The sequence below is a fragment of the Falco biarmicus genome, chromosome 2, assembly GCF_023638135.1.
Source record: "Falco biarmicus isolate bFalBia1 chromosome 2, bFalBia1.pri, whole genome shotgun sequence".
NCBI lineage: Eukaryota > Metazoa > Chordata > Aves > Falconiformes > Falconidae > Falco > Falco biarmicus.
In genome coordinates this window covers 23,809,844-23,827,497 of record NC_079289.1, presented here as the reverse complement: position 1 = coordinate 23,827,497, position 17,654 = coordinate 23,809,844, and the positions used below count along the sequence as shown (strand labels likewise).

At 43.1% G+C, this 17,654-nt stretch overlaps 1 protein-coding gene across 1 annotated transcript in view; it reads right to left on the bottom strand.

Annotated features, from left to right (window-relative positions):
* MTUS2 (microtubule associated scaffold protein 2) overlaps positions 1-17,654 on the bottom strand; it is a 319,840-nt gene that overhangs the window by 79,467 nt on the left and 222,719 nt on the right. Inside the window, exon 6 of the mRNA XM_056328035.1 lies at positions 8,948-9,109. Coding sequence (XP_056184010.1) covers positions 8,948-9,109 — 162 coding nt within the window. The remainder of the gene's footprint in view (positions 1-8,947; positions 9,110-17,654) is intronic.

Genomic DNA, 17,654 nt, shown 5'->3' with positions numbered 1-17,654 from the left:
TGGCTTCTCTCACATCTTCCCATTAGATAACTAAAGACTGAGATTAAGATTTCCCTTTGCCTTCTCTGAAGAACCCCAGCTCTCCTCCTGACCTGTCCTGTCATGTGTCCCAGTCCCTTGACCACCTTGGCGGCCCTCTGCTGCTCTCATTCTAGTATGTCCCACTGTTCTTGTCCTGGGATTCCCAAAACCGGACACAGTTGTGAGCGGCTACACAAGTGCTGAATAAAGGGGCAGGACCACTGATGCTGCAGGCCATACTCTTGTTAATGTACCCCAGCATGCAGCTAGTCTTTCTTGCTGCAAGGGCACGTGGTAGGCTCACATTCAACTTGCTGTCTAGCAGGACCCCCAAACAGGGGCTTTTGGCAGAGCTGCTTCCCAGCCAGATGGCCCCAGCCTCTCCTGTTGCATGGCATCATTCCCCCAAGGGGCAAGACTTTGCATTTGCTTTTTTGAACTCCATGAGGTTCCTGAAGGCCCATTTCTCTAGCCTGGCAAGGTCCCTCTGAACTGCAGCTTGGCCCTCCAGGATATTGACCAATTCCTCCTAATTTGCTATCATCTGTGAGCTTCCTGAGGGAGTGCTTTATCCCACTTTTCAGGTTTTTAATGAAGATGCTGAACTGTATTTGCCCAGTATCAATCCCTAATGGGTGCCAACGTCTGCCACCTGGACTTTGTACCTCTGATCACAACACCCTGAACCTGATGGTCTAGCCAGTATTCCACCCACGTCATTGTCCATCCAAGGTCTGCAGCAAGCTGAGATACCCTAGGACTTTTTCCCAGACAATCACAGAACAACCTGGATATGAGAAGGGAATTGCAGGAAGAGGTTTCGGGCCACACTCATGTTGTTCAGTGGCTACTAGCATGATTTTATGTGGAGAATATGTCACACCCAGGCTGGAGCTGTGCAAGCCCCCTCCAGAATTGGATTCCTGGAGCAGATGAAACCAATGCTCCTGACCAGGAAATAACCTAGGTCTAAAGCAAGTTAATCAACTGATTGCAGCACTGGGTGAATGCACCATACTGCTGCTGGATATAAGCAGGTATGCTTACATGGTGCTGTATCTTGTTACTCTCTAGACCTGTCAGCACCAGCTCAGGAATTGCTGCCTGTCTGAATCCCCCTTCCATTGCACAGCACAGACATGCTTTTCTTGGATTACTAACTGCTGTGGTGTGTTATGCTGAGATATTTTATGCATCCTGAAGGGCTCACCAGATACACCACTAACTGCACCATGCCAGACTGAAGGGTTTTGCCTAAATTATGACAGAATTAGATCCTGGTTTGATTTCAGTTTTGAATTTTCCCATAGTAAGCATTAATCTAAGGGGTTTGTAAAACAAATCCCCTGTGAGGGTTGGAAGTTTAGTTAGTCTGCTGCCTCTGAACATTGCCTTCTGCAGATATTCCCATATTTTCAGAGAAATTTAAAACAGAAAATTCAGTATCTGTGGGCTTCAAAGAATATATTTTTATCAGCATCTGTGGAAAGGGAAAGTTTGCATGTCTTTTCAGAGGTGGACCTTAGCTGCAAAGCTCCCAATAGAGAGCTGCTTTCACCTGTCTTTAAACAAAATATGAAACAACAGTAGAAACAGTAAATATTAGTGAGGTTATCATTGTATTTCTCAAAGCAGCTAATATGTTTAAGTGAAATTAAAGGACCTATCTCACTTTTTCTAGTCAAGTATGCTTTTTTTTTTTAACATTTTCTATGTGTCAACAAGCATGTAAATATTGAAGGGGTCTAATAACACATAAACCCACTAAAAACCTAAAAAACACCGAAACCTAATTAAGTGCACTCTTTTCATAGACTAGTTGAAAGGCAATCAGTTCATGTCTTCAAAACAATTTACACGACAATAATCTTCCAATGCTATTGTCCCATGCCAGAATTTTCTTTTGATCATCTGAATCCCTGCACAGCAGCAGCTATAGGAGTCCATTTTCATTAATTAAACATGTTTTATTCCCTGTAGTCCAATTTATTTGACAAGCACTTTTAGTGAAATATCAGGAGTATAATCTCTCTTGAGCAGTCATCTTTTTTTTTTTTTTTTTAAATGAGAATTTACAGCACAGGTGGTCTTCTAACATCTAACACATGAAAGCTTTCATGTGATTTTTTTTTTCGTTATTTTCCACTCATTAATATAGGTAGAAACAGTCCTTTGTGAATTAATGTACTATTAATGCATAGTTAAATTATATAAATCTGAAATACAAATGTAATTTTTACTTCACCTGATATTGCACTCTTTCATAAACATTACTTATACTTAAATGACAGCCATCCTCTTTGGGAAATAGTTTCTCCCTCTTTTACTTTTGTAAAATATGCTGTATATAATACATGTAGAGTCTGTCCACTTCAGCTGTAACTGTGGAGCGCTCTGAGTGCTTTAGTTTAGTAACTGCAGTGTTTTACACAGGAGGTTGGACAGATGAAGTATGTGTTTATAAACATACATGCAACATCAAGTTCTATAGGAATTACTACTAGGAGTAATTACTTGGTAGGAGTATTATACATAGAATATCTCCAATTTATTTTTTTGTTGTTGTTCTCCAAATATACAGAACATATAGAAGGAATAATTGTGGTTTCCCTACTTCTCAAAAGCTTTACTATATGGCTGACTTCAGTAGCACCACTCATGGCAGAGTCTGACCTACTGACTTTGACTGAACAAGGCTGATGACTTCTTCCTCAAATGCAAAATTCACCCCTAAGGTCTTGCTATTGGTTCACTTTTTCTCATGGGAAAACATGGCTCATTTTCAAGATGGTGTTGGTTTGTGTTGTAAGTCCTTTCTGCTGGACACAGGGACCAGCATCTGCAAGGAGGGGTATGTGGTATGAAGATACAAGTCTCAGTCCCAGCTAAAAACTTCCATTCATGGTGCAGACCATCCCTGTCTCCTTGGTCACAGTGTCTGTGCAGTGTCTTGTCTCCTGCCATGGGGCAAAACCCAGGAAATTGTGGCGGTTTAGTTTTTCCAACCATGACTCCATGGTGGGGCTGGGCTGCTGCCAGTTCAGCTATGGAGAAACTGGGCTGAGATGGAGGATAAACATGTGCCCCACCAATCATCCCTTTGCAGATGGTGTCCTCATGATCAAACTGCAAATAAGAGGTAAGAAACAAGTAGGCTCACAAGGCTGCTCCCAGGAAGGGGCTGTCAGATGAGACCTGGAGCTGGACATCTTATAATTTATTATGTATAAGATGTAAAGATGTATAAATAAATGTGTGCTTATACATTTATTATGCACTTATTAAAAATCTATTAAAAAACTGTTGATGCTGCTTACCAGGAACATGATGAAACATGATAAGGATAAATCCATGTCCAGCTAAGACTTTCTGAAATGTATTGTTGACATTCTGAGACTTCCTTTAAATACTCCTTGATCCAGCAGAAAAATGAAAGCACATGTACTGGAAAAGTGTTCTACACCCCTCTTCAAAACTTGCATCTGGATCTCATGTAACTGCATTCCCTTTGAGAACAAAGACTACCTCCAATACCAGGGCATCCAAAATGGTCACTGGATACAAGTTAATGTGTAGTTTCATACATTCAAGAACATCTTATATAATTTGTCTTTTCTATTGTTCTGTCTTCCTATATCATGGTTGCTCTTCTGTTCTTTGGATTGTCTGTGCATGCAATCGCCACTATGTGATACTTTGGGAGAATATTAGAAATTTATTCATTCTACTGTTTTCAAGTCTGGAGCACTGGTGAAGGTCTCTTCAGTGTTGCTGTTGCAGTGATGAGCCTGGCTGCCTCCCCAAGCATGACATTCATTATCTTTATGACATGCCAGTGTCAGTGAAGGTGTGTGGGTGGGTGGATTAATTTGTAGTATACCTTCAAACACTTTTGAAACACTGATTTTACCTCTCTGCTCCCTTACCTTTATTGGTCTTCTGCCCTGTGATGTCCAGCAATAATGCCAGACTTGCCCAGCATAGCCTGGTAGCCTATGCCAGTGATTGTTCTTTCCACTTTGCAACGGCACCACAAGCAAACCTTTTACAGTGTCTGTACATGCAGACTTTCAACCTTTACGTCCTCTAACTGCTGCAGGACATCCTTTTGGAGACTGGCCTTTTGAGCACACCCATGCACTTTCTTCTGTATTTAGAATATGGTATCTGACACAACTGTAAAGGGATTTTGTTAGATCCTTTGTTTGCCTGGGATCAGAAAGCCCAAAGCAATATGAACATTTCACTGCCCTTTCTCCACTTGCTTCATTTGATCTGTAGCATCCTCCTTCCAATTTAATAGACAGTTCAACTTTAAAAAGATGGTTTTGTGCTTCATCATTTAAAAGATATGAAAAACTGTCCAAAGGATACATAAACAGAAAATTTTACATTCTGTAGGGCTCCCTATCACATCAGGATCTACAGACAGAGTTCATATATTATTGCAAGAGAGGAAGAATTAACTTGCTAAAAAACTTTGTATTTATCATTGCTTTGATTTATTTCAGCCTTTGCTTCCATCAGATATTTAGCACTGTGAGGAACCATGACACTCTTTTAATAAAAAGAAAATCACGACTTGACCCCAGATACATCTGCTGCTACCTTGGCTCATATAAAAATTAGACCAGAGTTTACTGTAGTTTTTCTTCTGTCTGTTCTGTTCAATAACAGCAACTTCCTAAACTTGCTAGCTGTCCCTGTTCAGTATTTATGTCTGACTTTTTGCGTAATACAGGCAGGTACCCCTACTTTACATGTTTAGTTTCCTTCCAGAATAAAACAAGCAAGTGTTACCTCACCTGACTGAATCTCCCTATCAAGACTGGACTATAAATTTAGTGAGGTGGTGGAAATGGGCTCCATACGCTGCTGCATCCAGTCTTCGCTGGTACACACAGAAATGCCTTGCTGGGAGGAGGCTGGGCAGGTGACTTGATCCCCTGACCCCCAGAGTGGGAAAGAGTAAGTTCAGCTGTTTTCTAGTTGCGAGGGATTGGATCTAACGTTCTGGCAGCATCCCTCCTAGCTCTCTGCTACTGTGGCTTGCCTAAGAAAGCAGGTGGGCAATTCCCATCGCACCCCTGGCATGGAAAGGCCATGGTGGGCTGCTGGATTTAAACCTTCCTCCCGTTCTGCAGGAGTGTCTGACAGCTTCCTGGCTATGACAAAATTTGGGAAACATGAGCAGAGTCAGACTAATGGCCTTGCAATGGGAAGAACAGAACTGACTGCTCGCCACCGCACTTCCTGCACAGGGCACACCTATATGGACCCATGCACCCACAAACACGGACTGAACACGTACCCCACTCAGCCTGGAGGGAAGTAAATCCAATTCAGAAGCTATACCGCTTTGTCTCCGATGGGCCTATTAACTCAGTCACAGCATGACATTAACAGACTTTACAGCTCTTGGCCCACAAGTTCACTTTTGGCCAGCTTGAAGCACAAGCAAAGAGCTTCCTTTTGTGTGCACCCATGGACACACACATGGTTACTGGAGGGTCATATAAAGACAATAACAAGCACTCTGAAGGAAACTATACCAAGACTAAGTGATGAAACAGAAAATATCTAGTGACAACCTCAGGACAATGGGCAAATGAAGGTTATTTGGAAGGAAGAAAATTGGAGAACTTATCATAATGATCCAAATTCTGTATGGCCTTTTGTTTTTCAGTTTTGTCTCCAGAGGCAATAAAATCCAGCAAAAAAATTAGTCTTTTGTTTCATAGATTAAATAATTTCATAGACTAAACCCTCAAAATAAAAGTCAACTTTAGCTTTCTGCCAGCCTCAGTAATTCTTTTCCCCTTCAGTGTTTATGCTGTGATGTGATGGCAAACATTCCTTCTGGAAACCTACTGCTTGATCACTATTGTTTTGCATTAAGATGTAATTTCTGCTCTCCTGTGTGGATCTGAGATTTGGAACCTGTGCAAACTCAGAAGTGACAGCCTGAACCATTTAATTAGTCTGTGTATGCTAGATTTTTTGTGTCCACATTGGTATGATTGCATACTAAACACCACGGGTCCAGCTCATTGAAATGCCTCAGTACCAAAACCTCCCTGGCAAGGACTCACTTGTGTGAGGCTGCACAAGTAGTGACAGATACAGGTCTTGACAAAAGAAGCCCAGAGGCCAGAAGAGCTCCTCTACAGAAACTTGCAATAGCCCTTTAAAGCTTACCATGCCAATGTCACTAGCTGAAAAAGAAAGGCTTTTGTGGGCGAAGTCTAGGGGCAGATCTGATACTAATCAAATACTTGTAGCCTGAAATGGAGTAACTTAGCTTGGGACCAGAAAAGAGGAAAGGAAGCTCAAAAGAAAAGGAAAAAAAAAAAAAAGCAAGAAAACTTGAAAAGAAAACAAAAAATCGTACCACCTTTTATCTGTATCTTCTGTTCATAGATTGGTCCATTCCCCAGTTAGTGGGTACAGATGATGGCAGTAAAGAGTTTTCTGACAGTAAGAGACAGTTGCTCCTCACTGTGTTGGACAGAAGATCACATCCTACTCCGCCGACTTTCACTTAGCTGAACTACATAAAGTAAATGGCTTCAGCTTCCCTGTCAGGCTCGTTAAGCCACTGATTACAGCACTAAGTCCTTTTCTAGAACTGTTAAGTTAAGCAGGTGTGTTGGGTTGGAGTGGCAAGGTTTTGGTAGTGGAGGGGCTACAGGGGTGGCTTCTGTGAGAAGTTACTAGAAGCTTCCCCCATGGCCCATAGAGCCAGTGCCAGCCGGCTCCAAGACAGACCTGGCCAAGAACGAGCCCATCAGTGATGGTTGTGGTGCCTCTGGGATAACGTATTTAAAAAGGGGAAAAAATGCTGTGCAGCAGCAGCTGGGAAAGAGGAGTGAGAATATGCGGCACAATTCTGGAGCACAGATTTGCCTGCAGTTTGTGGTGAAGACCATGGTGAGGCAGGCTGTGCCCTACAGCCCATGGAGGTCCACAGTGGAACAGATAGCCACCTGCAGCCTGTGGAGGACTCCATGCCAGAGCAGGTGGATGTCCAAAGGAGGCTGTGACCCCAGGGAGAGCCGCACTGGAGCAGGCTCCTGGCAGGGCCTGTGGCCCTGTGGAAAGAAGAGCCCAGGCTGCAACAGGTTTGCTGGCAGGGCTGGTAGCCCCATGGAAGGACTCATGTTGGAAAAGTTCATGAAGCACTGTCTCCTGTGTTGGTGGGACCCCATGCTGGAGCAGGGGAAGAGAGTGAGGAGGAAGAACTGGCAAAGACAACATGTAATGAACTGACCGCAACCCTAATTCTTTGCCTCCCCTGAACCACTTAGAGGGAGGAGGTAGAAAAACAGGAAGGGAAGTTGAGACTGGGAAAAAGGGAGGGGTAGGGGGAAGGTGTTTTAAGATTTGGTTTTATTTCTCAGTACTATACTCTGATTTGATTGGCAATAAATTAATTTACTTTCTCTTGAGTCGAGTCTGTATTGCCTGTGATGGTAATTGCTGAGTGATCTCCCTGTCCTTCTCTTGACCCATGAGCCTTTTGTTGTATTTTTCCCCTGCCCAGCTGAGGAGGGGAGTGATAGAACACCTTTGGTGGGTGCCTGTCATCCAGCCAAGGTCATCCCACAACACCAGGTTAATCTACCTTGAAACCGGGTGATCAGAACTAGTAATGCATAAAGTCTTTGCCTCATATTTTGTAGTGATTTTTCCTTCCCAGCTTCATTTGCAGTGTCTGTTATCAAACCCAGTGGGACTTACCTAGAGATGAAACACTCTGCTGTATAAGAGCCAGATTCGATAAGGCTGGTGAGTTATGCATTTTTTTTTAATTTTGGAATCTAAACTTTAAGATCTAAACTGAACTTGATGGAATTTCTATACGCTTATTGAAGTGGGTAGGAAAGTGCTTGAAGCCACCTGGGGTGAGGAGCTGTCATCTGTAACCAGGGGAGAGGGTGTCTACAGCCATGCTTTTAAGCTCATTTTATAATTATGACCAATAATCATACTGACCCTGCTTCCAAGTCACAATGAACAGTCCTAACTCATCCATTACACCCGAACTTGAGTCTCTACATTGCCAGCGCTGAGTGTGTAATAGATGTTCACCATCATGGGTATCCTCATCTCTCCCCACTGAGTGGGCAGGCAGATGGGCCAGCACTAACAGCCCTCAAGGACAGGCAGCACAAACTGCTCCTTACTCTCTCAAAAGTGATGAGTCCTACCCAAGAAGATACATCCCTGCATCCTTGTCAAGGGGATTCTGGAGTTCATATACCATGTCCAAGTTCCAGGATAGGGAAGGGGCAGCGTGAAACAAGTGTGAGAAGGAGATGGTGGAGAGATGCACATGTTTTTCAACAAAAAAATGCATTTGGCAGAAAACAGTAAACTTTTCTGCGCGAAATGCCATGAATTATTGCTGGCTGATTTGAGACATAGCTGGATTGAATGAAGGAGGGCTTAAGTAATGAAACAATTTGGAAACAAAACTAGGTTTTTTTGCTTTATTTACTTGCCTGCTTCTCCCTGAGTGAAAACACCACAGATTGCTTAAACTTAGAGGGCAGTATTCTCATCCTTGCAAACATACCTAGCAATGAATCATCTGCTCAATGGAATGCTTTGGTCTCTAAAGCAATTAAATGTTTTCAAAAAGCTGTTTGGTGAGAAACAATAATATATACACTAAATCTCCGGCATGTGTAGTTAGGGACACTAAATGCCTTCAACTCCAGACACAGTTCACAAAATGAGATTTTAGCTGTTGTGTTGACTGTGTTTCAAAGGGACTACAGTAAATAGAGTCCCAATCAGCACATTGGCAATGTGCCCAAGAATAGCATGAGAATTAACTGAGTAAGCAGAAAAACAGCATAATAATAAGTTTTCTGCATTGCTTGGCCTAATGCAGGTGGTGTTTCAAGTTTGGAGCACTTACCAGCAGGTGCTGTGGCAGTTTTTGGTGCTGGAAGTAAGCTCCTGCGTGGAGTTGCTGTGCTGCTCGATACTTGCGTCATGCTCTTGCTGCTCCCCTTGGAGACATCTTTAGAAGGCGCAGATGCCTTAGGAATGGTTTGCTCTTCATTTCCAAAGCTAGAACCTGCAGGAGACCAAAATTGCTCTAATTATAAGTCCATAAAAAATGTATGTGAACTGTGGCATACAGACTGAGCTCGTATCAGCAGTTATAATCCACAAAGACATAATCTCATTGCAACTTGAGCTAAGTTACATGGACCTTCTCCAATACAAATGGTTATGTAGAAATAAAATGATCCCAGCAACTTACTTAAACGTGAAGTCTTGGCACCTGTTGGAGTCTGACTCCAACAGGAACTTAACACCTGCTTTTGGACTAGCTCCTTAAAGGTATTTGGATGCAAGGCTTACAAAGAAGCCAAGGAATTTCTAAATATCTGGGTGGATGAGTTGGTTTTGGCTTTGTAGCTGCTACAGGAGCCACTCTGCACATTCACTCTAACACTTGGGAGTTGCTGGAATAGCAGGGCTCAGTTTTGCAAGGCACTACATTCTCCTGTCCAGGAGGGATTTCCCACAAACAGTCCCTCAGACCACACTCAGACATTTGAATAATAAGATGAAAAACAAAACCAAAAAAAATCTGCCTTAACTCTCACATACACTTCAGTTATATTCTCATAATAAATCTAAGATTGCCAAGGTTTCCAGTTTATATTGACCTCTTTGAAAACTTCTAATGGGTTTGGTTTTCTCCTGTATTTGCCATGTAGGGAATAATGACAACCTAGGCTCCTTGGAATAAATCTTTTCTTAACATTTGAAAAAGGCAAAGTTGAAGCGTCTTCTTTATCTATTGAGTAGAAAGCCTGAGAGGGGCAAAAGATTTGGACTTGAACATTTGCAGAGGGATCAACATTTTGTTTGAAAAAATGAATGGAGATAGTGGCAAGAAATACACAGGATTTCAGAAAGGGTCTATAGTTTTTATTTCCTTTATTTTAAAAAGATACAATACTATTTAGGTACCACTTGCAGGAAATTTCTAACATTATTTTAATAATTGGCACATCCAAGTCTCCACTATTTTTAAGGTGTAGGCTTCTTAAGTGCCTGCAAGTAAAGGGGAGGTTCTTTTTTGCCTTCCTTATGAAAATCCACTAGGAAAAAAAGTGAAGGTTGGAAAAGAAAATCCTCTTTTTCTGATAAAGGAAGAATATACCTTTTGACTTTGACAAAACAGCTTGAAGTTTTTGCTGTGTCTTTAAGGCTGTTTGCATATAAGTCTTAATTTAAAGCACATATCTGCAGTATACATGGGCTTCTACAAACACTTTTGACCTTTGTCAAGCCATATAAAAAAAATAAACACAACAGTGCATTGTGCCCCACACAGGAACAGAAAACCCTGAAGCATTTGTCGTCTACACTGCTGTGCACATAACAACCCCTCAGCACATCAGGTCGTTGTTTTATATCCAAACTCCACAGATTTTTCACCCGTGTAACAAACATTTAAGATCACGTGCTGAATTATCTGCTGACAAAACACTGCTGACTTCAGTAAAGTCACAACAGCAGAAAATCCAGCCCAGCCTGGCCTGGTCTCCTCTGCGACTGTGCACGAGGGCATCTCTGCCAGGTGCCAGGGGGGTGTTACAGCATGTGTGCCTACCTCAGCCTGTCTGCCTCAGACTCATGGAGTTACTCCTGAAGTAGTCTCAGGTATATGCTCACCCAGCCGGTTTGGGTAGCACCGCTTGTAGAAATTGTCTTCTTTCCTCAGCTATTTGTTTAAAGTTTCAAGTGTAGAAACACTAACCTTGAAGAGGAAATTATTCCTATTATTCACAGAGAAATGTCGTTCAAGTGCTCTTTAATGGGAACCCTTTATTCTCTGTTATGAAATGTATTATGTGGAGAACGTTTCAACTCGCAAATCTCGCTGAAGGGAAGCAATTCCCACAGGGAAGAATGAGGTGTCCAGGGGAGTTATACAACCTCTTATTAAAAAAAAAAAAAAAGTTAAAAAGCTTTTCTAGGTATTGAAGATGAAGTGCTGCCAGCTACAAATACGATTGCAGTCTAAAACACAGCACAAGAGGTCTGCTAATTACAGGAATGAGTGGGTGAGAAAGCTGACAAACATGGCCTCACCAGGTCCCCTGAGTCACAGTGCCCAGTGCCCGAGCAGAGCTGGCCGTGCACCATGTGCTGCGGCTGGACAAACCACTTCGGGAGAAAAAAAGGCAAAGAAAAGAAAAAAAGCAATTCAGCTTTTGATCTTTTAATAAGAAACGGACTCAGGGAGACAAGGTGCATGGCTGTAGCGGGTACCTGTGGCGAGGTGCCGGAGCCTGTGGGGCAGACACCTCAGGCGGGGAAGGGGCTGTGCCCCCCCGCCGGCTCCAACCCACACCCACAGGGCTGTGCCCCGCCATTTCACAAAGAGCAACACACCGCTCTGCAGTGAGGAGTGAGGCAAAAAGTGTGAGGAACAGCCCTGTGAGCACCAGGGTGGGAGAATATGGGGGAGGAGATGTTCCCCGCAGCCCCTGGAGAAGGCCATGGTGAAGCAGGTATTTCCCTGCAGCCTGTGGAGAGGGTCGCGGTGGAGCACAGATCCACACTGCAGCCCGTGGAGGACCCCATGGAGCAGGAAGGCAGACATGCCCTGAAGGAAGCTGTGGCCTGCAGAAAGCCCTCACAGGGAGCAGGCTCCTGGCAGAAGCTGCAGCCCCTGGAGAGAAGCCCATGCACAAGCAGGTTTATCCCAAGGGACCACAGCCCGTGCTAAAGAACCACGCTGGACCAGGCAAAAGTGTGAGAAGGAAGAAGAGGCAGAGATAAACTATTGTCTGACTGACCACAAGCCCCATTCCCCATCCTCCCTGAGCTGCTCGACAGGGAGGTGGGATAGATGAGGTAAGGAGCTGGGAAGGGAGAATTGAAATTAAGCCTGAGAAAAAGGGGTGAAGGGGAAGCTGTTTCAGTTTTTTATGTCTGTTTCTCACCATTCAATTCTAATTTAGTTGGAACGTTATTAAATAGTTTTCCCCAGGTCAAGTCTGTTTTGCTTGTGACAGCAATTTGTAAGTGAACTCCTTGTCTTTGTCTCTACTCATAAACCTTATTTTCATCCCCATCCTGTTGAGGAGGGGTTGTGAGAGAGTGGCTGGCTGGGTGTTTGGCAGCCAGCCAAGGTCAACTCACCACAATAACCTATCAATATATCCAGGATTTGCTGAGATAAGGTCAATGTCTAGCATGAGACAGTATCTCCCGCTTCGCTCTTCACTCAGAGATGGAGTTTGGAAAGAGACAATGGGTTACAGCAACACATGCATGTAAAATATGCTCCAAAAAGCAAATGTTTCCTGCTTCCATGGATATCACTAGGGCAGTGTCTAGTCCCCCAGGAGCAAGGCAAGGTGAGCTCCACCTTGCTTACATGGTGCTGGATTCCACTTTTCAAATAGCATTCATAGAATAAAGTAAATTAAAGATCCAGGACAATGCATGTTTCTTATGATCTAAGAGAAAAATAAAGGTTTTCATTTACACAAAGGAATTCACTTCCTGAAGGAAAATCCAAAAGACTATTCATCAGATGATACTTGTCAGTCCATCACAAGGTAATTCCTTCCACTATTATCTGCAGTGGGTAAGTCAGTGGCATCTGCCCTCCCAGAATACCAGTTCTTATTTTTCAGTAAAAGCTTGTACAGAAACGCCAGAAGTGCAGTGCGTGAACAGTTTCCAGGGGATCACTCTGTTGTATTGTACCTCTTCCCTCCTACTTCTCTACTTTTGCATTCTATCTAACCCAGGGGAGACTCTGCTTGCCTTTGAAGCACCTGGGAAGTCATTTGGGTGCTCCTACATAAAACACCCTGTATTTTTGCAGACTCTGTGCTCTATGAGGAGCAGCACTGCTGACTTTGCAGTAGAGTATTTAACAGACTATTAATGATCCACTAGAGCTAAAGGCCTTCAGCCTCACTTTTATCATCTCCTCACTGGGAGCCCCAAGGAATCCTACTCTTCTGCTTGTGAAAAAAGTACAGAGAAGAAGAAAAGGTGTTTGAAGACTTGCAATTACTTTGGAGAGTCCCAGCTGCACCCACTCATCCCCTACACTGCTACGCCAGGGAAGACATGCAGAAGTCAGGGCTGACAGTGTGTTGTAGGCTGTGTGTTCAAAGAAAACCACAACCAAAATCTCACTGGCTCCCAGATGGCTTGAGCCACCCTCTTTCCATATCTGCCACTGTCCTCTTCACCATCTGTCCCTGTCCTGCAGCAGCTTGCTTCAGGGACTCCTCACCCTCGGAAAAGGAAGGCTCTCTTGTATATGTCACTAGGAGTTTGTGTCTCTTGTATGTGTTCCTTCTACACAATTCTACATGATTATTTACAAAATTTATAAAAAAGGATGCAAATGCAGCATGATATTACATATGACTGTAAAACCAGCAGGAGCATAGGTGGGAGGAGTTCTACATTTGACAAGCAATTAATTAATCCATGTTGTATGGCAGGTCTTGATCTGAGAGGAGACAGGAATAGGAAGGGCTGTTCTGGAGCCCCACAGCCACAGATTTCCCTGCCTGCACTCAAGGGCAATAAAGTCACCTTCTGCTGGAGAACTTGGGTCCTTTCTAGAAAAATAGCTTGTCTGACAATACCTATGGGTCCCTGTTTTGCTGAGAAACAGACCCCAGGAGAGTATTAAAGCATGAGTGCAGCTGCTTCTGCAGCTCCCTGTCTCGTGGGCTGCTATTGTGAAGCCTATCGAAACAGAGTGAGTTTTCAGCTCTGCAGAGCAGGTCAAGCATTCGCTGCGCTGGAAGCTGGCTTGGAGCTGCTAGCTCCCTGCCGCAGCTGTAATCACACGTGAGACACTGGGAACGTGCTGGCATCGTGAATGTTCACTGAAGCACAAACATTTACCCAGGGTAATAGCCAGCCCTTTCCGTCTTAAAGATCCTTATACACTACTTGAAACCAAGTTTAAAGACAACGAAGGTACACGTCTAGTTGTTGCAGCAGTGATCTCACTTAGCATTTCAAAAGCACTTCCCAGTCACAGAACTCAATGAGCTTTACAAATAGGGAAGAAGTTGAGCCACTTTCCAAACTCATACAGCAAAGGACTAGCAGAGAGAAAGCCAGTGGGAAAACCTGACGTTGAATGAGGCTGGAATTACTTTTAGTCAAAACACTGGGATGTATTAATCCTCTGGGTTTTACTAGGTTGCACTTCTGTGCCCCAGTTTTCAAACAAAAATAGAAGCACAAATACAAGCACAAAATGAAACTTAAAATCATTGCCATGGGTAATGATCTGATAAGGAAAGTACCTAAACTACGGTGAATAATCAGGTGAAGTTTAAAACAAAAACCCACAAGACACACTTGTCACTAAATTGGAACATTTGCCCATCCTTCAATTAATGTCAACTATTTATTTCTGATTTTTACTTGTAAAATGTTAATTTTTACAGACTGATTACAAGATATGCAGCTTGTCAGCTGAACTTTTTATTTCATTATTTTAAAGGATTACTGTTTTGAAGTCCAACACTGTATATTTTGATATAATATTTCACAGTGTAATTATTAAGAGACACGACTGAATGTACAGCTCTGTAGGTCAAGCTGAACCAATGCTATTGACCAAGCGGTACAGTGTGATCATTAGTCCTGAGGGGTTACCATGCTATTACAATGTTATGATAGTAGATGAGATTACTAGCCAGCTAATTTGTTTTTTTTGTCTTTGCTAAGAGCCAGTGCCTGGTATTTCATGTTACAACAGGGCAAATGTGCAACAGATCAGGGACAAGCTGATGACAGGTTTCTCGTCTGTCCAGAACAAGAAAAGGCTTAAGGATTCATGTTCACACAATGCTTAAACCTAGCTTACTTACCTTGAAGTAATTTTTCCCATTGCATGTTTTGGCTCAGACAAAGGCTTGAACTATAATCCCCTATAACATTTATTTTAGAGAATGTTTGTGCATGCCCACATGGCTTTATAAAAGCTGATTTTTCAGAAGTTTTAGCATTCAAAACTGAAACCTAAATTTTGTATCTTGAGCTTAATAACTTCCACCAAAATAAGGAGCCAAATACACAGAGCCCGTCTGCGCAGGAGCCAGCTCTCTGAGCTTTAGAAGGCTTTGGATCTCTGCACTGCAGATGACTACCTCTGAGACAACCTCTTCATTGCTAGGGAGGGAGACTGGTGCCATCATTGATGATTAATGACAGCTAATGTGATCAGTCATGGCTTTTGTATGCTACCACCTAAATCTTGAAGAGACTTCTGCATGTCCGTCCTTCTCTCTGTGCCCTCCAGTCCTAAAGACAAGCACCTTTCTCCTATGATACCTGCTGTTGAACAGTTTCACCCCTCAGATCTGGCCATGCAGATGGCTGTTGGGTCACCTGATGAGTGGGAACCCTGCAAAGTGAACCATCTCTTCTAGCTGCAAAAGCACCTCTGCATATGCACTGGCAGGCTCCTCCTTCACCTCCAGCTTTGATTTCTTCTGCAGCCAGAGGCTGGATCTTGCACTTGCAGTTGATCCAGGAAAGCAAAACACAGAGGTGGTGTTTCTGGCAGCGCAGAGGGAAGCATCACCTCTTCAGGTGATCACTTCCCTAACTTAGCTGGCAGTTGCTTTGTCAGGGCAGCACTGGCAATCCTATCCACAGCAGGATGCCCTTGCAGACATGGCCTTTGAGGCTTGGTCTAGCTGTATCTACACTGTTAAATAAAAGCTGGCCAAGTGCTGTAGGCTGGTTCATCCCGGCAGAACTCTGGCTAACTATATCAGCTTTTCTTGAGAGTTAGAGCAGCCTAAACCACAGCCACAGTGTGAAGAACAGGGCAAGGGACCAGGAGACTGGGCTTAACCTGGCTTCCAGGTTCTCTCCTGCTCACCACCAGCACAGCTGGACTTGCAGCCAAACAGCATCCACTGAGCTGGGCTGTGTGTGCTGCCAGCCCATGGCAAAGGAGGTCATTCCGCTTAGCCTCACCTGCAACGAAGTGGATTTAAGAGAAGTGGAGAAGTTTCGCCTCTGCCAAGTGGAACTGAAGCTCCTTCCTTTACATGTTTTACTGTTTTTGATGACACAGAGTTTTTGAAATCTAGATTAATTTTTGTGCCACAGACCCACCTTCAGTGTCCTTCATACATAATAGATAATAGAAATACAGCCTTCTGCTGAGGCACCTCCTTGTAACAATATTAACTTATTTATTTCACTTTACCGATTAAAACACACATTTTAAGATCCAGCTAAATGGATTTCTTACTTGAGTGGAGTTACATCTTGCTCTCTACTGAAGTGTTACGAGCCTCATTGGGCAAGGTAAAATTTTCACCACAAAGTAAAATTTCTGTATGTGTTAGTGAGAGTTGCAGACAACTTGCTGACTATGCTGTACTTTGGAATCATATAACACATTTGGGCTCTTGTGAAATGTTACACCTCTACCGGGCAAGACGAGCACTTCACTATGTAATAAAATCCCACTGTATGTTGATGGCAGCTTTGCCTACCTCTGGCAGATTGTACAGCTGCTTGGCTAGCTGAGCTCATTTGTATAGCTAGCTAGTTAAAGCCCTGTAAGATACAGAGCGAAAACAGCATAGTCTTTTGCTGATCAATCATAATGTTTGTCAGAAAGGATAACATAAGGTTATTGGAGTCTTGCCAGATACCTGGAGCATGCAGTCATTTTTAAATGGGCTGGAGGCATCACTGTGTAGCCACCTTCTGAAAGGGCCATTTCTTGGCTACTTGGAGCTGAATTGTCAAAGGTCATTCATGACCAAATATTCCTTGCAAACTTTCCTCATTCAGCACATAACTGATCACAGTGACAAGAAACATCCCACATCATCAATTGAATACTCTGCTGAAGCATCTTGTGTAGTACCCTGAGGAGCTGAGGCAGTAGGACTACATACTGGGTAAATGTTTGCTTCTCTAACTTGGAAGATAGAAACCTATCTGCTGAAAGCTTCTCCTAGACATACAGATTAAGATTTCTAACAGATCAGATCAGAGTAATCTGATTTTATTGTATAATTACCGAAACCTATCAATTAGTTGTAGGAAGGGCTAGTTTTTAACACCTGAGGTACACCTGAAGGCAAGAAAGTACTCATAATGCTTTTGGAAGCTCTACTTGTTGAAAAAAGTTAAGAGGAACACATTTTGCATCAGTTAAACATTTAAATTCTTCTCAGCAGGTTCATTTTGGGAGAGAAAATGAGTAGCTATATGCAAGCAACAGATTTTTTTAAATCTCATGTTCAGTAAATTTGCTGAAATGAACTGTTACTGAAGGCTGAATTTGTAAGAAATACTGTATTTGATCACAATGAAGCCAACTTCAGTGCAAGCCAAGTTCAACTTAGGATGAGCGCTTCAGGAAAAATGCTACTCTATACTAAGCAAAAAGCACGTGAAGTAAAACAAAAGCACAGTTTTACTTCAGGTATTTGGCACAATCATACACTGTCTTACAGAGGAGATGGATAAATGCAGGTCTGAAGACCCACTTCTCCCCCTTATTGCCCAGCAGAGTAGTCCTATATGCCACAACAATTCCCAGGCACTACAGAGCTGTCAAAGTAACACCA